Below are 25,220 nucleotides of genomic sequence, written 5' to 3' on the forward strand. Positions count from 1 at the left end.
TCCATACCAACATTGCCCACCACCAAAAACGGATTAGGGTTGTCACTTTCATCTAATTTACCCAACTTCGCATGTAAAATAAGGTTATGTTTGTACACTAAAGTAAGTTTATAAATATATACTGTATTTAATTTGTCTTATTATCCTTTGCTTAGATGTTTTATCCCGTTAACTAATGAAAAACACAGCAAAAATCATATTTTTGGCCATTAAACTATTGTAACAGATTTTCTCAAAAGTGACAACCCTAGCCTTTGTAAAATGCTTAGGCGAGCCTTATATGGAAATGAGCAAAAACGGGTAGGCAACATTGCCCAGCAAATTTATTTAAAAGTTTTTACACTTATCGCTAAGTTATTAACAGGGAATGGTAGGATTGCCCAAAACCAGTGATCCTTAGACATCATCATCATACGAGCTGTATTTGAATACCAAATTGACGTGGGCAATGTTGGCGAAAACTCCGGATATCTTTGCCCATCCTCTAAAACGCAAAAAAATGGGTAAAAACACGATAAAAATATTTTTTCTTCAAATAAACTGATGCGTTTGATCACAATGGACGTGCTGAGCAAAAAAAGTAATTACGATTTGTTTTTTTTTTTGAGAAATTCGTGTTTTTTTTTAAATGCGGGCAAAGTTGGTGATAATGACCGGTACCTACTCTTCGAAGGCCGCAAAAATATATGACATGCTCTTATGGTTCTACAAATAAGATCGTGTCAGATATTTTTGCGGCCTTCGTTGTGTGTTGTGTAACATAAATTGCAGGTGACTGTATATTAGGAATAATTATTTTATTTATTTTCAACGAAAGTTTCAAGTTTAGTACGAAAATACTTCAGATATACAATATGCACAAAATGTAGACCTAATCGAAATAAAACATTGCTTTTTATAGTAAATTTTTTTTAAAAACATTCGATACATAGGTATACATAACAATAACCAGGCCACAGCGGTATTGGCCTGTAAGCTTTATCTCGGTCTCCAAAGCCGCAAAAACTCGCTAGTACTTCGTGCTGGTCTAGCCGTTATTTTTTCTTGAAGATTTTCAGAGAACAGCACGTACACGCATTATACATATAGACGGAACGAACGGCATAATCATAATCATTTATTCGTCGCAATCCATGGTATTACAGATCTAGGTACAAGACTTTCAGGTATTACTTATACGAATTACATAACGCTTCCTGTTAATAGGCAATATTTTAAGATAAAAGTTCTATAATATATTACAAGATTACAATTGTCATCAAAATTAATTGACGTACAGAAGTCAAATACGTTTTTAAAATGACGCAAAATGAAAATTAATCCCAATCAGTAAAGGATGAGTCTTTAAACTTTTTTCATTTTAAGCGAGTTTTGATTTGAAGGAACATAATACTTAAATTCGACTGTAATCGTATTGTTTTAAGATAGTTTACTGAGGTTTTCAACCATTATGAAATAACAGCAAATCAAATTTAAAGGAGACGCGAGCTGATATTTATGTACCCTATTTTTTGAAATACAATTTATCTACTGGTATACTTTCTCGTGTGCGTATATGATTTAATGTCAAATCAAGCTGTCATTTTTATTTGAAGAATTATACGTGTGCTCCGGTGCAGCCCCAGCGGGCATCTGACTTGAAGAAGAATTTTGAGTGATGTCGTCAATGTATGGAAATTGTTCGAAGGTTTACATTTGAGATTGAATTTCTGTGTTGTCTTTGTGAGTAAAAATATAAATCTTGAATTGTCTAGCTTTCAAAATCACACAATAATTCAATTACTGTCAAAGACAAAATTGTTTTGCTTCTTTCTCAAACGGAACTCCATATTTTGATATTTTGATACTTTTAGTGTCGATTTGTAGAGAATAACAGCAAATTAAAAATATAATGGCACGAAGAGTCGGTACACGGTTTCTTCGTGAACAAATTTACGTGTTATAATAATAATTATAATAGAACACAAAAAAAAATGACGCTGTCAACGTCAGTCGTGTTTTTATAAATTTTCTCAAATTATTTTCTAGATTTTGTATTTACATGTTGCTTTCTACATTATTTTTATGAAAAATATAACCCAAGACTGCTGCGTACTATTACATATATATAAGCGTTATAATTGGCCATAGAATATGATGTCCTAACATGTACGACAAAACTCCCTGTGAAAGAAAATGCAAACGAGAAGCAAAACACGAGCTCAACTAGCGTCTCCACGAAACGCACGCCCACCACCCCCGTCCGCATCATCCGTCTCCTCGCAATCATCGTCGGGCGATGAATTCGCCACCGCGCCCGACAGCGAGTCGAGCGATGAGTGCGGGCCGCCGCCACCGCCGTCACGACCACCTGCGCGGCGCGGGCGGCCACCGCTGTCGGCACGCTTGGGGCCTGCGGGACATCCTGCCCCGCCCACGGCTCCCGCTGCCGGTGGTGTAGTGCGTCGCATGCGATGGTCTCAAACCATTAATGAGAACGTTATGCGCGCCTACTATGGGGCTACAGAGGGGGGAACCAACTTATGCGCGTACCGTGTCCGAATGCTTCCATTGTTTCAGGCCCTCGAACCGACCATCGACGTGACTGCGCAACGACTATCGGATCAGGTGCGAGTCATCCAGCGGCAAAAGCGGTTGGATGACTCGACACTTGATCGGCTTCGCCTGGAGGCTCTCTCTGCTCGGGCAGCTTCTACCTCGGCGCGGGATCCGCCCGCCACGTCGCCGGATCCGGTGCCGGCACCCGACCAGGCACCGGGGGCGCCGCGGGTAGATCTCAGTGCCGACGAGGAGGAGTTCGCGCAGAGTGTGGGTAGTACAGCCAATGAGCAACTGAGGAGGACTCTGGACGAGGCGATTACGCGGTACCGCTCCACACCCGATACTAGGCCACGATTACCACGTTTGCCTATGAATAGACACAATCTAGCGCTAATGGGAGCCCTAAACGCTTTACTAGAGCCATATTTGCGGACTAGTAAAGATTTAGATGATACGCACGCGATCATGTATTGCGGAGCCATCGCGGCGTGCCGTGTTGCACGAGTCAAGTTTCCGGACTCTGAACGTGCACCTAGGACCGCCGGAGGTGCCCCCGCATGGCAAATACGGATCGAGCGACGTATCAGCTCTTTTAGGACTCTTATCGCAAAGCCGATCTGCTTCAGGGGGGGCAACAATCGCCCCCGAGTAATGCGTTTTGTAAACCAGGCATTCGTGGGGACGGATATCAGGCCCCGCGACTACATGGCCAACGTTACGGAGCGCATCGACTTTCTAAAGCAGAAAGTCTATGCATGGGCAAACCGTATTCGCCGCTACAGAGAGCGTGTGGACCGATTCCAGCAGAATCGTCTTTTCCAGAGTGACCAAAGGAAGATGTACCGAAAGTGGGAGGAAACCAACCTTCGTGCATCCGACTCGCGGCCACCGGATGCTACTGTCATGAATGACTTCTGGCGTAGCATCTGGTCGGTGCCTGTCGGACACACCGAGGGGAGTTGGATGAGTGTTGTCGAGCGTGAGTGCGAGTCCATTGAACCTATGGGGGCAGTCACCATCAGCCCCGATGACGTAAGTTGTGCCATCCGCACGGCCCAGAACTGGAAAAGTCCTGGGCCGGATGGATTGCACAACTTCTGGCTAAAATGGTTCCGATGCTCGCACTCCTACTTAGCAGCACAATTTCAACAAGCCCTCGAACTTGGTTCTCTCCCACCTTCCTTAACAACTGGTGTCACCTTCCTGCTCTATAAGTCCGGTAGTACCACGGAAGCGAAGAACTACAGACCCATCACATGCTTGCCTACACTCTACAAGCTCCTTACATCCATTTTGAGAGCAAAAATCAACGCGCACATTGTCGCAAACAATATTTTGGCCTCTGCTCAAAATGGATGTAGGGTTGGGTCCCGTGGTACTAAAGAGCTCCTCCTCATAGACATGACCATCTGCCAACATATCCGGCGGACCAAGGGGGCCCCCTCAGCCGCTTGGATTGACTACAAGAAGGCCTATGATTCGGTGCCTCATTCATGGCTGGGGAGGGTCTTAGAGCTGTAAAAAGTTGCAGCTTTGAGAGCCTTCCTAAGCGCGTGTATGGGGCAGTGGACCACAGTCCTTCGTCAACCAGGAGGCGGGGATGACCGACCTGGCCCACAGGATTTTATAAGGATTGAGCGAGGAATATTTCAGGGCGACAGTCTGAGTCCGCTATGGTTCTGCCTAGCTCTGAATCCCCTCAGCACCTTGCTGAAGGATTTGGGACTAGGTTGCCGGCTTCGGAGAGAGGGTGAAGTTATTTCTCACCTTCTGTACATGGATGACCTCAAATTATTTGCACCAAATACCCAAGGCTTGTTGGAGCTACTGAAAACCACCGAAGTCTTCAGTAGTGCCATCAACATGGAGTTTGGTGTCGATAAATGTGCGGTTATGCATGTACAGCGGGGGAAGGTTGTAAATTCAACAAATTTACAACTTTCTGAGACAATGTCTTTCAGGTCTATCTCTGAATCAGAGACCTATAAATACCTTGGTATGTCACAGTCGTTGGGTATTGAGGACGAGGGTATTAGACGGTCGGTGAAGGAGCGCTTTTTCAGTCGGCTCACAAAAGTCCTTAACAGTCTTTTGTCAGGAGGCAACAAAGTGCGCGCCTTCAACGCCTGGGTAATGCCTCTTCTCACATACTCCTTTGGTATACTAAGGTGGACTCAGACCGAGCTGGACGCCCTGGATCGGAGGGTCCGGTCACTGCTCACCACACATCGCATGCTACACCCACGCTCGTCAGTTATGAGATTGTACATCCCACGGAAGTGTGGAGGCCGAGGCTTCCTAAACGCCAAGGATCTCCACAACCGCGAGGTGTACAATCTCAGGAATTATTTCCTTAACAACGAATGTGGGATGCATCGTGATGTGGTGGCAGTAGACAGGAACCTCACGCCGCTCTCCTTGGCAAACGAGAACTGGCGCAAACCTGTGGTACTAAGTACTGCGGATCGCAAGGCGGCATGGGAGAGTAAGGCGCTACACGGGCGGTTCTACAAGGCCCTCACGGGACCCGATGTGGACCTGCTCGCGTCGGTGAACTGGTTACGATTCGGGGACCTCTTCGGAGAAACCGAGGGTTTTGCCTGTGCAATTGCGGACGAAGTGATGATGACGAACAACTATCGGAAATATATCCTGCAGGACGGTACGGTCGACATTTGTCGGGCATGCCGCCGTCCCGGAGAGTCACTCAGGCATATCATTTCCGGTTGTTCTCATCTTGCTAACGGTGAGTACTTGCACAGACATAATCTCGTAGCCAGGATTATTCACCAGCAACTTGCTCTTCTATACGGCCTTGTGGACCGCGAAGTATCGTACTACAAGTACTTACCTGCGCCTGTTCTCGAGAATGGTCGTGCCACGCTCTATTGGGATCGATCTATCATCACTGACAGGACTATTGTCGCCAATAAGCCTGACATCGTGCTGATAGACCGATCGCAGCGCCGGGCCGTGCTCGCCGACGTCACCATCCCCCATGATGAGAATCTCGTGAAGGCCGAGAAGGACAAGTCCAGCAAGTACCTAGACTTAGCTCACGAGATTACCGCCATGTGGGATGTTGACTCGACGATCATTGTTCCGATAGTTGTGTCAGCGAACGGTCTCATAGCGAAGAGTCTCGACCAACACCTAGAGAGACTCTCGCTGGGTGGTTGGATCAAGGGTCAGATGCAGAAGGCGGTAATATTGGACACGGCGCGTATAGTACGTCGGTTCCTCACTCTGCGGCCCTGACCACCGGCAGCTTGGGCCAAGCCCCGCTGCCGGCGGCACCCTAGGTTAGGTTTTTTATAATGTGTTTATATGTATTTTTTATTGTTTTGTAAGTGTTTTTATATTTTACTTTTATATTCATATTATAACAAACCTAACTTAAGACGAAAAATAAATAAAGAGAATAATTATAATATAATATATATTATAGTGGTTTTCCGGGTCAAGGTCCGGGTCCGAGTCCGGGTCCGAGTCTGAGTCCGAGTCCGGGTCCGAATCCGTGTCCGAGTCCGTGTCCGGGTCCGAGTCCGAGTCCGGTTCCGAGTCCGGTTCCGAGTCCGGGTCCGAGTCCGAGTCCGGGTCCTAGTCCGAGTCCGTGTCCGAGTCCGAGTCCGGGTCCGAGTTCGATTCCAAGTCCGGGTCCGAGTCCGGGTCCGAACCGGATCCGGGTATGAGTCCGGTTCTGGGTCCGAGTCCGGGTCGCAGTCCAAGTCAAAATCGAAATTAGAAATCACCAAACGTGTACTATGCGTCGTTGAAGAGTTTTGTTCTGGTCATCATCAGCAGTTCCACTTCATCAAATGCGACAGTTTTTAATGTAAATGCTTGATTTTATGATGAAAATACAAAAAAAATCTATACTTATGCCTTTAATATTTGAGGAGTTCCCTCGATTCCTTATGGATCCCATCATTAGAACTCGAGCTTGACAAAAATGTGGCTTTAAAACTTGACTTGCTTAACAAACATAACGAAGAGGAAAAATCGCCAAACGTGAACTATGCGTGGTTGAAGAGTTCTGTTCTGGTCATCATCAGCAGTTCCACTTCATCAAATGCGCCAGTTTTTAATGAAAATCCTTGATATTCTGATGAAAATACAAAAATGTCTATACGCATGCCTTTAAGATTTGAGGAGTTCCCTCGATTCCTCATGGATCCCATCATCAGAACTCGAGCTTGACAAAAATGTGGCTTAAAAACTTGACTTGCTTAACAAACATAACGAAGACGACAAATCGCCAAACGTGAACTATGCGTCGTTGAAGAGTTCCGTTCTGATCATCATCAGCAGTTGCACTTCATCAAATGTCACTTTTTTGAATGTGTATGCTTAATTTGATGATAAAAACCCAAAAATCACTATATGTATGCGTTTAAAATTTGAGGAGTTCCCTCGATTCCTCATGGATCCCATCATCAGAACTGGGTTTTGACAAAAACGGAACCAATCTGTATGCATATACATACAATCAAAAAACTAATTTTCAAAATCGGTCCAGGAATGACGGAGATATAGAGTAACAAACATAAAAAAAATAAAAAAAACATACAACCGAATTGATAACCTTCTTCTTTGAGATTTGGAAGTCGGTTAACAAACTAATATTAGCCCAAAATCTAAAATAAATGAAGTACCGATCACATAAAAAATAAAAAATTAAATAAAGTAAATAAAAACAGGAAGGTATCATAAAATGTTAATGAAGAGAAATTGTAAGAGATGGTATTATGCCAACCAACAACTGCAAAGTTTTTTAACATCGGTTTGTGGCAAATACTGTTTAGTTTATCTTTATTTTAAAACGAAAAATGTCAACTTGCATGTTTTCTCCACTGTACACAGAATAAGTAATGATGTTACTATATCTCATATGTTCAGAATATTACTTGAATAAACTTATTATCCTATATAAAATGTGTGTTTTTATATTTTTAAACCCAGTTTCTAAGTAGATTGCACATACATTATAGTCACATTAAAATTCCATTTTGCGAAATAAAGAATTCAACATTTAACTTTGCAAAAGTAGATAATTGTTATTAGAATATTTTCTAAAAGCAATAAAAATAGATTAGGTTAGATTCGAGCTACAATGACATTAGGTTGGGTTCAAGGTAAGGTTGCAGGGCCTCAACAAGGGAAAAAAAGGGGGAGGGACTGTTGGCCTGGCTAAGTGAGCCAGAACTCACCCACTACTCCCTACTACTGCCGTAAGCAGGTAATGAATTCCCAATGTATTAGGTATAGGTTTAATAAATTATAACCATATTTCATTAATAACATAATAATATACAAATATGTAAAAGCATAAAGTAATAAATAAGCCTACAGTAATCACGTATACCGGTCCCACGGATGCGGATGTTGCTTACATAATCTCGTCTGTCAAGGAGTTTCGGCAGGAAAAGCCTTGGCAGACTTATATATTCATGAAATGAGGGCTCATACCTACCGATTGGAATTGGTTTCATGGCGGTATCAGATGGGTTAGTGTACGGTAACCGATGGTCATCTTGCTTATAATCTCGTCTGCCAAGGTGTTTCGGCAGGAAAAACCTTGGCAGACTTATATATTCCTAAAATGGGGGTTCATACCTAACGAATGGAATTGGTTTCATGGTGGTATCAGATGGGTTAGTGTAGGGTAACCGATGGCGACCTTGCTTACATAATCTCGTCTGCCATGGTGTTTCGGCAGGAAAAGCCTTGGCAGACTTATATATTCCTGACATGAGAGTTCATACCTACCGACTGGCATTGGTTTCATGGTAGTATCAGATGGGTTAATTTAGGGGTCCCGATGGTCACCTTTGAGAGCGTCTGCCAAGCACTTCCGGCAAAAAAAATAGTGGCAGACTTCGCTTTTCTGTGTCTACATGTAAATTTCTAACTGCTGCCATAACTACTATCTCGGTATCAGATGGGTTAAATCAGCCCCTTTTTTCGCACCGGAAGTGGCCTTCTTTTTCGTACTTTCGGCAAGTTCCGCCGTGGCAGACTATCGAATTCGGACTTAGCATAACTTTTCTGGGAAACCATTGTGCATTTCATCGTGGTATCAAGTCGGTTAAAAAATTTGCGGCCGGCTCTTCTACTATAAGTACGCCAGCTACGTAAAAATACGTACCTTGACGTACCTACACCAAGACCAACCGCAAAACGCGTTCGACGTATTGCCTGTCTGTCGCACTTGTAAATTCGTACGTAAGTGTGACAGGGAGGCAACACATCGAACGTGGTTCACGGTGCGAAAATAGAAAGATATAGTTCGTACATTTTATATTTCGCGTAACAGATTTTTAATTATCTTTAGATGGTTAAGGTTTGGACAGGACAATTTAGATTCATTGTTTAGTTATTTTAATCATAGAATGACTGAATTGTATAGTCCTGGGAGAATATTAATTTATCGATTGACGAATCCATGATTTTATCGAGAGGCCGCAGTGGGATTAGGCAATATAATTATATGTCACCGTAAAATTGTAAACACTCGTTAGTCGTCAGTTTATAATATCGCTAGTTAAATTATAAACGGACGGTAGGGAGATTACAATCTAACCTAACCTAACCTACGTTAGATTACAAACTAACGGGTTCACAATCCTACGGTGTCATATCCAAGGAAAACGCCACAAATGGGGTTGGCCGGTCAAAGTATTTAGCAGATGGCGCCAGCATAGCTTGCCCTGTAGGGAATGCAATAACCGGCCGAACTTCATAACCGGTTTCGGTTACGGTTATGCCCGAAAAATAACCGAATATCGGTTAGAATCGGTTACGGTTATTTTCAACAAAAAATGATAAATTTACAATGAAGTCATTAAAAAATTACGAAAATATAGGTACAGTATTAGGGAATGTGAGTATAAGTCTTCGTTTTTAATAAAACACACAAAATACTGTAAAAGTAAAATATGACCTTGGACGTGATACAATATTCAATAAAAATATTTCGTAAATAAGGTAAAGGGCCCCAAGTTCGTGTTAGTACGTTATTTCGTTAGTTTTGTTTCTGGCGCAAATAATAAGGAATTCAAATATTTTTTATTCAAATTATACATATGAAAAAAATCTGTATTATTTAATCTCTTCAATAAAATAATAACCAATATTTTAGTGATTAAACTGAGAGTAATACGACGGTCGAAACTGTCAGACGGCCGCGAACAGCTGTGTTGTATGCGTGCACTTTTTTTAGGCGTAAGGTGCGTGCTCTCACTTGTTAAGCTTATAGGAAGGAAAAGCTAAACCCATTCGAATAAAAGTTTTTGGGAGTGTTTCTGTGGGTTCCTTAGTAATTGATTTGATAAGAAAAAAGACTGAATATATGCATAGAAATACCTTAAAATTGCAATAAATCGACTCACGAAATAGCGGTCATTTTATTTTTCGTGTGTCTCCTATTTCGTGCCACTAACGAATCAAGGATTTTCTAGATACATTATGAGTGCTTGTTTTTAAATATAACATCGAGAAAATTAAAAAAATAAATTAGAAAACAATTAATGTATTTCATCAAGTTTCGTTTGAGCGAAATTCGGTATACGTTTTTTTCACTAGAATTCTCATAAAACGAGTTTGAATGTGACCCGAGTTAAAAATTTTAAGGTATATTCCACGTATATTCTCATATTAACTACTAGCACAATTTTATTTATAATTCAATTTATTTGATTTATTTTTGTCTATGTTTATATTTAACGTATAAGATAGTAAATTTTTTTTGTAAATAATTATTATTTGTATCTCCGTTTTAAAACTCTCGGGTCTTTCGAGCCCGGTCATTTACAAAGGCGTGCGTGGGGATATGGATCCAACACGTAGAGGCCGTTTGGAGAAATTTGATGTCATGTAGAACGCCTGCTGGAACCCATTCACGGGTACATCAATAGATACCCGTGAACCGGTTTCAGTTTTATTATTATTATTATATATTTTTAATTTTTTTAATTTATATAGTTCGGCTTTTAATCAAGTATTAAAGTACCCATATGGTTTACAGTCTTAATTCAACCATTAAAGTCGACGAGTACAAAAAACTTTAAGCTAGCTCTCAATTTAACATTATTTTTAAATATTACTTTTAATTTGACCTTACAATTACTCGTAAGTAGGTAAGACCGTTAAATATTTAAAATGATTATCAGCAAATTATCACCAATTACTCTAAGAAAACTTTATTCCGAAACAGGGGACACGAATTCACGAACTTAGGAGCTGACCTAAATTTGTATCACGAAATGGGAGCCAAATAAGAGGTTCACGAAAAAATTCGAAACAAAGAACTAATATAACTTACTCAAAAGCTTTCAAGGTATTGATATGCTTAGTAATATTTAAAAAAAATATACAAACTCTCAAGAGCCTTAACCTGCCGAAACAGGGGCCCTTTACCTTAAAGGAAGTAAATTTGGTATATTTTCATTATTAAAGTACACGAATGACAAAAAATATAGTCACAGGCGTCACAACCAAAAAAGGCAGGATTTTGTAGTCATTAGATGATAAAAACATAGAATTTAAGTCATAAATAGTCTTTCCACTTGCAAACACAAATCCCATTCTTATCGAACCTAATATATATGCTGCCTCCTTTGCCCAATTTTTTCATCGAGATCGCAACGTTCCGGTAACATTAGTTTTTTTTGCCATTAAAAATTTTGCGAGCCCGACACTTATAAAAATTGTCCATGAAAATATGGCGGCCCTTTTCTAAATATGGCTGGAGAAGTTTAGCCACTACCTTGTCTGTATGGCCTTGCCCTCCAATTTCAATATCATTTTTCCCTCTGTACATATGAGATTGGAGGACAAGGCCACCAGGAGTGGCTAACACATACATTTTGATGCCATATTTGTGGCGTTTACCTTTAATATATTGGCGAATGCCACTCCGGCCTCTAGACAAAATTAAAGATTCGTCTATGCAGAGATTCTCCCCTGGGGTATATATTTGGGGGTATAGCTTGCGTGCTAGCATCAGGTGACTGGGTCCTTACGTACTGGCATGGGCTACGTAACATACGTAGCTGCTACTTGTATAACAGTAGACCGCACACGTATAATGAATCGGCATATTTACTCATTATGGCACTGTCTACGTATTATACGTAGCTTGCGTGTTAGCGTCAGGTGACTGGTCCTTACGTACTGGCATGGGCTACGTAAGATACGTAGCTGCTACATGTATAACAGCAGACCGCACACGTATAATGAATATGCATATTTACTCATCATGGCACTGCCTACGTATTTTACGTAGCTTGCGTGCTAGCATCAGGTGACTGGGCCCTTACGTACTGGCATGGGCTACGTAAGATACGTAGCTGCTACATGTATAACAGTAGACCGCACACGTATAATGAATCGGCATATTTACTCATCATGGCACTGTCTACGTATTATACGTAGCTTGCGTGTTAGCGTCAGGTGACTGGTCCTTACGTACTGGCATGGGCTACGTAAGATACGTAGCTGTTACATGTATAACAGTAGACCGCACACGTATAATGAATATGCATATTTACTCATCATGGCACTATCTACGTATTTTACGTAGCTTGCGTGCTAGCATCAAAAGCATGGATTAATCGGTTTTTAGAAGAGTATTCTAGACTGTGGTCTCAAAGTAACACCCGAAACGAAAAAGAGACAAAAATATGTGTAACTTTCCCCGTAATTAACTATAGCCAAACATGTTTTGCCAAAGAAAGGCTATGATGTGAATCTATTCAAATGTGTAGTAATTATTGTTTTAGTGTCTGCTTTAATCGTATGTTTTAAAGTTTGAAGTTGTGTAGCACCCGAAACGTCCGCCTGTCTGTCCCCGGCTTTTCTCCGTGGTGGTTAGTGCTAGAAAGCTGAAATTGGGCATGGATACATAAATCAATCATGGCGACAAAGTAGTAACACAAAAATGACAAAAAAAATTTTTTTTGGGGTAGCTCCTGTACAACATATTTTTTATTTATTTTCGCCTTTAATCCTGTGATGTGGGGTGTCGTTGGATAGATTTCTCAAAATGAATAGGTGTCACCATCAACCATTTTTTGATTAAGGGAATATTTTCGAAAATATTCGCATTGAAAGAAAAATAATTATGATATCTACGAGAAACACTTTTTATTGTTAAGACTAATGTATTTTATAATAATTCAGCATTTAATACTTATGTTTTTAATCGAATTTATTAAAAAGACAATATTTTCAATAAAATGAGCCGTGATTTCGTATAAATCTGTCTTAATTTCGTACTCGTAACACCCGAAACGAACCATGAGTAACACCCGAAACAGGTAATTTATTATATTAAAATTAAATAAAAAGTGATACTAAGTGTTACTTTAGTGTTTCAGTAGACTAGCAGGACTATTATTACTTGACATAAATAAAACTGGAGGTTACTTGAGAAAATTCGCTAATTTATGCATTTTGGTACTGATGGTCAGAAGTTATAGGCCAATTCACGTAACACCCGAAGCAGCTACTTTTTAGTGAGTCTCTCGTTATTGCTCTTATACTTTAAATTATGTGTGTTCAGGAAAAGAAAATATTATCAAAGTAGTAGATGAATCAATAGTTTAACCTCCTAGTTCCTGTTACAATATCGAATAAAACCTTATTTTATGAGTTCAAGTGTAACACCCGAAACGGTGGAATGACCCATTTACTGGTATACTCTTGGGTCGTCCCATTAGTTTTTTGTCAAGTTCTTAAATTAGTCCCATTCTGCTTTCGTCACCCATTCTACATTCGTCAAGTTCATCGGTGGTCTTTTTCATATTTGGTTATACTTGGTTGTTTGCCTTTTTCTTATTTCGGCTTATTCCGGTATTCGTCATCATCTTCTTTGGGCATGTTCGATGTTAGTCAATTTCTTTTTTAAGTCTCATTCGTTATTCGTAATATCGTCTTTGGTCTTATTCTAATTTCGTATTTTTATTATTTAGGATCTTTTGAAATTTGGACACATTCTCTATTTGTCACGATAAATATTCGTCCCGTTCGATATTCGTCCCGTTCGATATTCGTCCCGTTCGATATTCGTCTCATTCGATATTCGTCCCATTTACTATTTGTCTTGTTTTTTGTTTTGATTCCATAAACAATAATCCTTATACTTAAATATTAATTAAATGTATCCTAAACAATACACATGTAGGGCAGATTAATCCAAAACGGGGACACGGGGCTTACTACGTCGTGCCGTGCCTGGTCTTAGACCAGGGCACAGTAGTATGGCTACTTAGATAGTTTCAGACTGATTAAAGCTTTGGTAACTGCTGTCAACCTTCTTCAGGGCGACTTCTATGACGCTCACGGGAGGGAAGGGATGATGAAATTGATAACCACACTGGGAAAAAGACAATCAACAAATATGGCCAAAGATGACAAAGACTACCAGCGAAAGTGACGAATGAAGAATATGACAGAATACAGAATAAGACAAATTAAGAACTTGTCAATAACCGAATGGGACCAATATCGAACGTGTCGAAGAAAAATTACGAATAATGAATGAGACTGAATACGAGATAGACTAACATCGAACATGCCCAAACAAGATAATGAAGAATACCGGAATGGGTCGGAATAAGAAAAAGGCAAACAACAAATATGACCAAAGATGAGAAAGCCCACCGACAAAAGTGACGAATGTAGAATGGGTGACGAAAGCAGAATAGGACTAATTTAAGAACTTGGCAAAAACCTAATGGGACGACCCAAGACGATACCCATTTACTCATCATGGCACTGTCTAAGTATTTTACGTAGCTTGCGTACTAGCATCAGGTGACTGGCTCCTTACGTGCTAGTATGGGCTACGTAAGAGACGTAGCTGCTACATGTATAACAGTAGACTGCACACGTATAATGAATATGCATATTTACTAATCATGGCACTGTCTACGTATTATACGTAGCTTGCGTGCTAGCGTCAGGTGACTGGGTCCTTACGTACTGGCATGGGCTACATAAGATACGCAGCTGCTACATGTATAACAGTAGACCGCAGACGTATAATGAATATGCATATTTACTAATCATGGCACTGTCTACGTATTATACGTAGCTTGCGTGCTAGCATCAGGTGACTGGGTCCTTACGTACTGGCATGAGCTACGTAAGATAAGAAGCTGCTACATGTATAACAGTAGACTGCACACGTATAATGAATATGCATATTTACTCATCATGGCACTGTCTACGTATTTTACGTAGCTTGCGTGCTAGCATCAGGTGACTGGGTCCTTACGTACTGGCATGGGCTACGTAACATACGTAGCTGCTACATGTATAACAGTAGACCGCACACTTATAATGAATCGGTATATTTACTCATCATGGCACTGTCTACGTATTTTACGTAACTTGCGTGCTGGCGTCAGGTGTCTAGGTCCTTACGTACTGGCATGGGCTACGTAAGATAGGTAGCTGCTACATGTATAACAGTAGACCGCACACGTATAATGAATCGGCATATTCACTCATCATGGCACTGTCTACGTATTATACGTAGCTTGCGTGCTAGCATCAGGTGACTGGGTCCTTACATACTGGCATGAGCTACGTAAGATACGTAGCTGCTACATGTATGACAGTAGACCTCACACGTATAATGAATCGGTATATTTACTCATCATGGCACTGTCTACGTATTTTACGTAATTTGCGTGCTGGCGTCAGGTGTCTAGGTCCTTACGTACTGGCATGGGCTACGTAAGATAGGTAGCTGCTACATGTATAACAGTAGACCGCACACGTATAGTGAATCGGCATATTCACTCATCATGGCACTGTCTACGTATTTTACGTAGCTTGCGTGCTAGCATCAGGTGACTGGATCCTTACGTACTGGCATGGGCTACGTAACATACGTAGCTGCTACATGTATAACAGTAGACCGCACACGTATAATGACTCGGCATATTCACTCATCATGGCACTGTCTACGTATTTTACGTAGCTTTCGTGCTAGCATCAGGTGACTGGGTCCTTACGTACTGGCATGGGCTACGTAACATACGTAGCTGCTACATGTACAACAGTAGACCGCACACGTATAATGAATATGCATATTTACTCATCATGGCACTGTTTACGTATTTTACGTAGCTTGCGTGCTAGCATCAGGTGACTGGGTCCTTACGTACTGGCATGGGCTACGTAAGACGCGTAGGTGCTACATGTTTAACAGTAGACCGCACACGTATAATTAATCGGCATATTTACTCATCATGGCACTGTCTACGTATTTTACGTAGCTTGCGTGCTTGCATCAGGTGACTGGGTCCTTACGTACTGGCATGAGCTACGTAAGATAAGTAGCTGCTACATGTATAACAGTAGACTGCACACGTATAATGAATATGCATATTTACTAATCATGGCACTGTCTACGTATTTTACGTAGCTTGCGTGCTAGCATCAGGTGACTGGGTCCTTACGTACTGGCATGGGCTACATAAGATACGTAGCTGCTACATGTATAACAGTAGACCGCACACGTATAATGAATCGGCATATTCACTCATCATGGCACTGTCTACGTATTTTACGTAGCTTGCGTGCTAGCATCAGGTGACTGGGTCCTTACGTACTGGCATGAGCTACGTAAGATACGTAGCTGCTACATGTATAACAGTAGACTGCACACGTATAATGAATATGCATATTTACTCATCATGGCACTGTCTACGTATTTTACGTAGCTTGCGTGCTAGCATCAGGTGACTGGGTCCTTACGTACTGGCATGGGCTACGTAAGATACGTAGCTGCTACATGTATAACAGTAGACCGCACACGTATAATGAATCGGCATATTCACTCATCATGGCACTGTCTACGTATTTTACGTAGCTTGCGTGCTAGCATCAGGTGCCTGGGTCCTTACGTACTGGCATGAGCTACGTAAGATACGTAGCTGCTACATGTATAACAGTAGACTGCACACGTATAATGAATATGCATATTTACTCATCATGGCACTGTCTACGTATTTTACGTAGCTTGCGTGCTAGCATCAGGTGACTGGGTCCTTACGTACTAGCATGGGCTACGTAAGATACGTAGCTGCTACATGTATAACAGTAGACCGCCCGCGTATAATGACGGCATATTCACTCATCGTGGCACTGTCTACGTATTTTATGTAGCTTGCGTGCTAGCATCAGGTGACTGGGTCCTTACGTACTGGCATGAGCTACGTAAGATACGTAGCTGCTACATGTATAACAGTAGACTGCACACGTATAATGAATATGCATATTTACTCATCATGGCACTGTCTACGTATTTTACTTAGCTTGCGTGCTAGCATCAGGTGACTGGGTCCTTACGTACTGGCATGGGCTACGTAACAAACGTAGCTGCTACATGTATAACAGTAGACCGCACACGTATAATGAATCGGCATATTTACTCATCATGGCTCTGTCTACGTATATTACGTAGCTTGCGTGCTAGCATCCGGTGACTGGGTCCTTATGTAATGGCATGGGCTACGTAACATACGTAGCTGCTACATGATTAACAGTAGACCGCACACGTATAATGAATCGGCATATTTACTCATCATGGCACTGTCTACGTATTTTACGTAGCTTGCGTGCTTGCATCAGGTGACTGGGTCCTTACGTACTGGCATGAGCTACGTAAGATAAGTAGCTGCTACATGTATAACAGTAGACTGCACACGTATAATGAATATGCATATTTACTAATCATGGCACTGTCTACGTATTTTACGTAGCTTGCGTGCTAGCATCAGGTGACTGGGTCCTTACGTACTGGCATGGGCTACGTAAGATACGTAGCTGCTACATGTATAACAGTAGACCGCACACGTATAATGAATCGGCATATTCACTCATCATGGCACTGTCTACGTATTTTACGTAGCTTGCGTGCTAGCATCAGGTGACTGGGTCCTTACGTACTGGCATGAACTACGTAAGATACGTAGCTGCTACATGTATAACAGTAGACTGCACACGTATAATGAATCGGCATATTCACTCATCATGGCACTGTCTACGTATTTTACGTAGCTTGCGTGCTAGCATCAGGTGACTGGGTCCTTACGTACTGGCATGAGCTACGTAAGATACGTAGCTGCTACATGTATAACAGTAGACTGCACGCGTATAATGAATATGCATATTTACTCATCATGGCACTGTCTACGTATTTTACGTAGCTTGCGTGCTAGCATCAGGTGACTGGGTCCTTACGTGGTGGCATGGGCTACGTAAGATACGTAGCTGCTACATGTATAACAGTAGACCGCACACGTATAATGAATCGGCATATTCACTCATCATGGCACTGTCTACGTATTTTACGTAGCTTGCGTGCTTGCATCAGGTGACTGGGTCCTTACGTACTGGCATGAGCTACGTAAGATAAGTAGCTGCTACATGTATAACAGTAGACTGCACACGTATAATGAATATGCATATTTACTAATCATGGCACTGTCTACGTATTTTACGTAGCTTGCGTGCTAGCATCAGGTGACTGGGTCCTTACGTACTGGCATGGGCTACATAAGATACGTAGCTGCTACATGTATAACAGTAGACCGCACACGTATAATGAATCGGCATATTCACTCATCATGGCACTGTCTACGTATTTTACGTAGCTTGCGTGCTAGCATCAGGTGACTGGGTCCTTACGTACTGGCATGAGCTACGTAAGATACGTAGCTGCTACATGTATAACAGTAGACTGCACACGTATAATGAATATGCATATTTACTCATCATGGCACTGTCTACGTATTTTACGTAGTTTGCGTGCTAGCATCAGGTGACTGGGTCCTTACGTACTGGCATGGGCTACGTAAGATACGTAGCTGCTACATGTATAACAGTAGACCGCACGCGTATAATGACTCGGCATATTCACTCATCATGGCACTGTCTATGTATTTTACGTAGCTTTCGTGCTAGCATCAGGTGACTGGGTCCTTACGTACTGGCATGGGCTACGTAACATACGTAGCTGCTACATGTATAACAGTAGACCGCACACGTGTAATGAATATGCATATTTAGTCATCATGGCACTGTCTACGTATTTTACGTAGCTTGCGTGCTAGAATCAGGTGACTGGGTCCTTACGTACTGGCATGGGCTACGTAAGATACGTAGCTGCTACATGTATAACAGTAGACTGCACACGTATAATGAATCGGTATATTTACTCATCATGGCACTGTCTACGTATTTTACGTAGATTGCGTGCTAGCGTCAGGTAACTGGGTCCTTACGTACTGGCATGGGCTACGTAAGACATGTAGCTGCTACATATATAACAGTAGACCGCACACGTATAATGAATATGCATATTTACTGATCATGGCACTGTCTACGTATTTTACGTAGCTTGCGTGCTAGCATCAGGTGACTGGGTCCTTACGTACTGGCATGGGCTACGTAAGATACGTAGCTGCTACATGTATAACAGTAGACCGCACACGTATAATGAATCGGTATATTTACTCATCATGGCACTGTCCACGTATTTTACGTAGCTTGCGTGCTAGCGTCAGGTGACTGGGTCCTTACGTACTGGCATGGGCTACGTAAGATACGTAGCTGCTACATGTATAACAGTAGACCGCACACGTATAATGAATCGGCATATTTACTCATCATGGGACTGTATAGTAGGTCGTATTTGTATTACAACTCTCGTAACTCGCCTACGTATTCGTAAAGATACGGATATCGTGTAAGTAAAGCCTTTAAATAAGTAGGAGGTGTACGTTTAAACAACTGGATATGATAACCAACACATGTATGAATAAAGATGTTTTCTACTTATGTTCATGTTCTGTTGAAAACTACTTATTATATAGGTATAAGCTACTTATAAGTAGGAGGTTGAACTGGATAATGTACCCGAATATGTATGGGTAATGGTGGCAGCTACTTACATTCAAGTTCCTTAAACAACTACGTATTGTACGGGTATAACATACTTATTACGTAGGCGCTGACATTATACGTACAATATTGCAATGCCCGTACGCAACATTGTGTATCTCCTAAACGCGTAAGTAGCTTGCACCATTAAGCAGTATGCGGCAGCTGTATTAAGTATGCTGCACCCGTAGTAAGTAGCAAATTGCAAGCTACTTACAATTTTTAGCTTCATAAGTAGCAAATTTTTCTCAGTGTACTTTTACCTAAATGGTTCATTGAAAGTACCCTAAACAAATGTAATAAAATAGTAGATTGTACAACAAGGGCATAAAGTGACCCATTTTTACCCGAGGCAATTTTTTGGTCTGAGCGAAGCGAAGACCAAAATAGTAGACGAGGGTAAAAATGGACATTTATGCCCTTGTTGTACACTCTGCTTTTCACTTCGATTGCGAGGAAAATAATTATATTTTTCACGGCAATTTACACCACGAAATTGTCGTAAAGCGAAAGAACATAATACATAACCAATTCCCGCCAACTAACTTTTTAATTTTTTTTTTTAATTTTCAACATGTGATCAGAGTTTCAGACGCTTGGTTTTCTGCCAAGTCAAACATTTCGGAGCATTTTTGAACGATAATCGACTCCTATTTTATGTGATTTACTAAATTTGATGACAGAAAATACGGATTTCTAATAAATTGTAGCAAAAATAAAATAATATAACAAGTTTTGTCATCTACACAATTTTATTGCTCAGTAAAATTGTGCAACCTTAGTCTTAGAAGAAAATTTTACTTTTATGCTCTAGAGCATAAAATGCGATTTTATGTCGTCTACGCACAACATAAAGGTACACTTTTTGAGCATGAGAAGTGAAAAATATATTTACTTGCTTAGTAAGTTTCTCGTATTCGCCAGCTTAAACACTTATAATAAAGTTAATTTTTATAAAATATGGTCTAAAACAGTTTATAATTTAACCTAAACTTTTCCACTAACACCCTCATAAAGTCTCCTCAGAAACCTACAGTTGTGTACCTACTTCAAATGTTAAGAATTATCCACAACAATGACTTCATCGTCCTCACCGTAGTCGTTAATTGTAAGATAATAGTGCAATATAAAGCGTAGGTTACATGCTCAGTTTACCTCCTCATAAACTGCACTTGTAGGGTCTTGATTAAATGAATGAGTGTGTAATAAGATATACCTAGCTGTTATATCAAAAGCTGTTTCCAAAGTACAACATTTTAAAATATTTCCTATAATTACCACCAGTACACCGCCTAAGATACTAGAGTTTGTGCGGAAAGAGAAGAGTCGTGGAATGAATGGGGCTCAACCCAATATGGGGCTCGACAAAAAATTCAAGTGAGTGAAACCGTTGTCTAAACAGTTCAGAATTAACTTGTTATTACTTATTAGTTGGTCTAATTAGGCAAATCAAATTAGAGTCATAATTAAAGCGTTTTGAGGAATTAATTCCCAGCAAGCTGGAAATCGTGGTCCTAGATGCGTGTTATCCGAGTTTGCGGAGTCCCAGGAAGGTGTGCGGTGTGCATAATAAATTTCAGCTCTTTTTGAGTTCTTTGCTTGTAGGTCAAAAACGGTAGGTAGATACAGGTACGTCCGACGAAAAATTTGTTTGAAAACGGACTGTCAATTTTGAGAGATATATGTACATATATTCAAATTCAAAGGTGTATGTGAAGTCCCCAATCCGCATTGGGCTAGCGTGGGGACTATAGCTCAAGCCCTCTCGCGCATGAGAGGAGACCTGTCCCCAGCAGTGAGACGTATATAGGCTGAATTATCATTATTATTATATTCAAACATTCATTTTGAATCGATTTGCTTTGAATTTGTTTGATATTTTACAGTCAGTATTTTCCTTGTGTTGGTGTGGTGAAAAATTTTGTGTTTCACTCGGTGGCAAAATTTGGTTAACCCTCGTACCTTGAAACTCTCGCAACGCTCAAGATTCCATTCTTCGAACCACTCGCTACGCTCGTGGATCAATTTTGGAATCTTTCGCTTGCACGCACAGGCAATATTAGCACGAGAGGTTAAACAACAACTTTGCCCCTTGTAAAATAAATAACTAATAGATTTAAAACACTATCTATGCAGTGTAATAACTAATAACCCAAATGTTTAGATTGGCGCTATAACGAAATAATCTCAGTATTAGATGTTACTGCTTTTTATAATTTCTTTATTAATACATAGTTAACAAATCCTGAGAATTCAGTTTGTAAACAATTAGTAACAATACCATAAGGTTGTTATAATACTCTTATATTTTTATTCTCATAATTTTTTTTCTTTTCTTTTTTTTGTGTTTTGTTTTTGCACGCACAAATAGCTCTGTTTTACTATGTAGAAACTACTTAATAAGCATGATGTTAAAATATTTTCATTAAGGAAACTGTAAGTCTAGTTTTAAGAAAAGTTCCAGTGTTATATATAACTATAAAAGACTGTTTGTTTCTTAAATAAATAAATAAATAAATAAATAAAATAAATAAATAACTAATAGAGTTATATTTATATTTTCAAACAAGGTATGTTGGGATAATACCGGACGGATTTGGGACTAATTGGGAGACCTCGCGATTTTTTTTTTCTCGAGCTCAGTACGTCAGCTTCTAGAAATATGGTGCAAATCGTTAAATAATAACCGAAGTTTAAGCCTGAATATTGGCAACCTTCAATGTTCAACGGTTTCAGTTTTATACGAGTGTAAAGATGAGACATATTTTAATTCGAGGGTAACGATGAATTTGTCATCCCGGGGGAACATCGGATGGCGAAAAAAAACCGGTCTAATGATCAGATAATAAGGTATCTAAAAGAGTATATCCGATGTTTAACCTCCTCCAACGTATATGAATTTCAGCCACGAATAGCTGGAAACTTAAAAGTTCTCATAAATAGTTTAAAACTTTGCATTTTTGCATCCGAGCATATATCCGATCTCAAAGTGTGATATGTCAATAGAAACAATTTCCTAAGTAATACATTCATACATATATACATATATAGCTACGTACACTGCTAATATATCTCTTCCTTTTGAATTACCGTCCTCGAATAAAGAACAACCGAATAAGATAAAGGAACGAAATAATTACGATAAAAACAGAGTTATTGCAGTCATAAAAAAAAACAAAGTTTGACAATCACTGCTGGATTTTAAATGGGTAAAGGTCGGATTGTTGCTATCCGATCTTTACCTGCAAGGGTAAAGATCGGACATCGGTCTACAGCAGTCCTAGGTCTGTTTTGATTGGATTAATTTAAAGATAAACCTTCAAAACGAAATTTGACATCAACTGAATCACAAAAACAACCACAGTTTTATCACAATACTCGACATAAATTACAGGGCGAAGATCGGATGGCCAGAAAAATGACCAAAATTACCTTGCTCCCTTTAAAGGCGCGTAGAACACATCCGATATCACTGAGCGGCGGAGGGACACTGGTGTCCGAAGCGGAATGAAATAGCGTCTTGCACATTGTTGTCAAAATTAAGAAATAAAGCCTATTTTGGCGGAAATGAATTTCCTACGTTCTTACCCCGCATCCGATATTACTCCAACATACCTTACTTAAATGTTTTATTTCACTGCGTCATCTCCAAGTGGCTCATTACATTAATACGAACGTTCAGTATGGTCATACGTATAATCTAATCTAATTTAGTAGGTAGATATAGTCTACACTGCACCACGGCAAATGCGGAGATCATCCCTTTTGTCACACTGCCTGTTATTTTCTTGTTTACTCGTAGTTTTAGGAAACCCTGTTTAATTATTTGAGTCACTTAACTTCAAACTATAAGTGTAAATCCATCTGTCAGATTACGCGATTTTGATATTAAGGTAATAGGGTATTACATATTTGCTAAGAGGGTCGAATGGATTTACCCGAGTTTAAAGTTAAGCGACACGTTTTTTGTTTATTATAATCTTCTTGTATTGTGGCAATAAATCATTATTCTATTCAAATATATACCATTATGTTGAACAGTATACCGGCTCCCACTGACGTCATCACCACCGCAGCAGTCAACTCCGCGCTGTGACGTCACATCGACAGGCAAGAGGAAGCGCTCGTGGTCGCGCGCGGTCTTCAGTAACCTGCAAAGGAAGGGGCTCGAGAGGCGGTTCCAGATACAGAAATACATTACCAAGCCGGATCGGCGGCAGCTGGCAGCAACGCTGGGGCTTACTGACGCGCAGGTACCTGATACATTTTAGTGCTTTCCCGATTTGGTCCTGAAAAAGCACAGAGGGCCTACCGCGAACCACGTTCGACGTGTTGCCTCTTTGTAACACTTGTAAATTTATGCGTAAGTTCGCGGTAAGCCTTCAGACTCCGCTTTTGGCAACCTAATCCCGAGAATGGATCAGGCATTGATGTTGCCGAAAACCACTGCTGCCATCTGACCTTCCAACCTTGAGGAACTACGGATTAGGTATAATAATATAATAGGTACTCTGGTTTCCTTTCCTTACAATATTTTTCTTTTTTTGGGAGATATTCTGCCAAAAAGTTACTACCTACGTTTAAGACCTAAAACAAATCTGTCTACACACATTTTTAGTATCTAATAGAATACTTTTGAATTCTTGCCTAAATCCATTTTTTGCACCTGAGGGAATATTTCAATTTATCATTCGTTCCATTTGCTAAACTATAGTTGGTCAAGTAGATCTTGTCAGTAGATAAAGGCGGCAAATTTGAAAAATGTAGACGCGAAGGGATATCGTCTCATACAAAATTTGAATTTCGCGCCTTTTTCTACTGACAAGATTTGCCTGACCATCTATATTTCCTACTTTACATATTATTCCCATCATGAGTGCATTTTATCATTAATAAAACTTTTCTTTACCAACAGGTGAAAGTATGGTTTCAAAACCGGCGCATGAAGTGGCGGCACACCAAGGAGGGCCGCGCGGGCGCTCCGGGCCGGGACCCAGAAGCACCCGACGACAACGAGGAAGTGGATGTCGACACGCTTAGCGATTAGGAAACTTAGCTTAGCTATTTGAAAACTCACTGGGGCGCACATAGGGTTTGCACGACGGATCCGAAATGTATGGGAAGATCCGCGGATCCGGATAATTTCATACATTTCGGATCCGGATTGCAAACCCTAGGCGCACACTATGCGAATCATGGGTATTTATAGTGTGGCTGGGTCAGTGAATAAAAAAAACCGGGCAAGTGCGAGTCGGACTTGCGCACGAAGGGTTCCGTACCATAATGCAAAAAACGGCAAAAAAAAAATGGTCACCCATCCAAGTACTGACCCCGCCCGACGTTGCTTAACTTCGGTCAAAAATCACGTTTGTTGTATGGGAGCCCCACTTAAATCTTTATTTTATTGTTTTTAGTATTTGTGGTTATAGCGGCAACAGAAATACATCATCTGTGAAAATTTCAACTATCTAGGTTAGGTACGGTTCGTGAGATACAGCCTGGTGACAGACGACGGACGGACGGACGGCCGGACGGACGGACAGCGGAGTCTTAGTAATAGGGTCCCGTTTTACCCTTTGGGTACGGAACCCTAAAAATATTCATTCGTTTTAGGTATGGATATTTTTTTTTATTGGATCTATGAACATCACAGAAAAGCGGTCAATTTTTTTTGAAACTGAATATTTTCAGAAATAATCGCTCGGAAAGAAGAAAAAATG

The 25,220-nt window shown here is 40.6% G+C and overlaps 1 protein-coding gene across 1 annotated transcript in view; it reads left to right on the forward strand.

Annotated features, from left to right (window-relative positions):
• LOC134796894 (H2.0-like homeobox protein) overlaps positions 1–24,916 on the forward strand; it is a 41,474-nt gene extending 16,558 nt beyond the window's left edge. Inside the window, exons 2-3 of the mRNA XM_063769097.1 lie at positions 23,542–23,753; positions 24,416–24,916. Coding sequence (XP_063625167.1) covers positions 23,542–23,753; positions 24,416–24,547 — 344 coding nt within the window. The 3' untranslated portion in view covers positions 24,548–24,916. The remainder of the gene's footprint in view (positions 1–23,541; positions 23,754–24,415) is intronic.
• The last annotated feature ends 304 nt before the right edge of the window (positions 24,917–25,220 follow it).

The sequence above is a fragment of the Cydia splendana genome, chromosome 14, assembly GCF_910591565.1.
Source record: "Cydia splendana chromosome 14, ilCydSple1.2, whole genome shotgun sequence".
Taxonomy (NCBI): Eukaryota; Metazoa; Arthropoda; class Insecta; order Lepidoptera; family Tortricidae; genus Cydia; species Cydia splendana.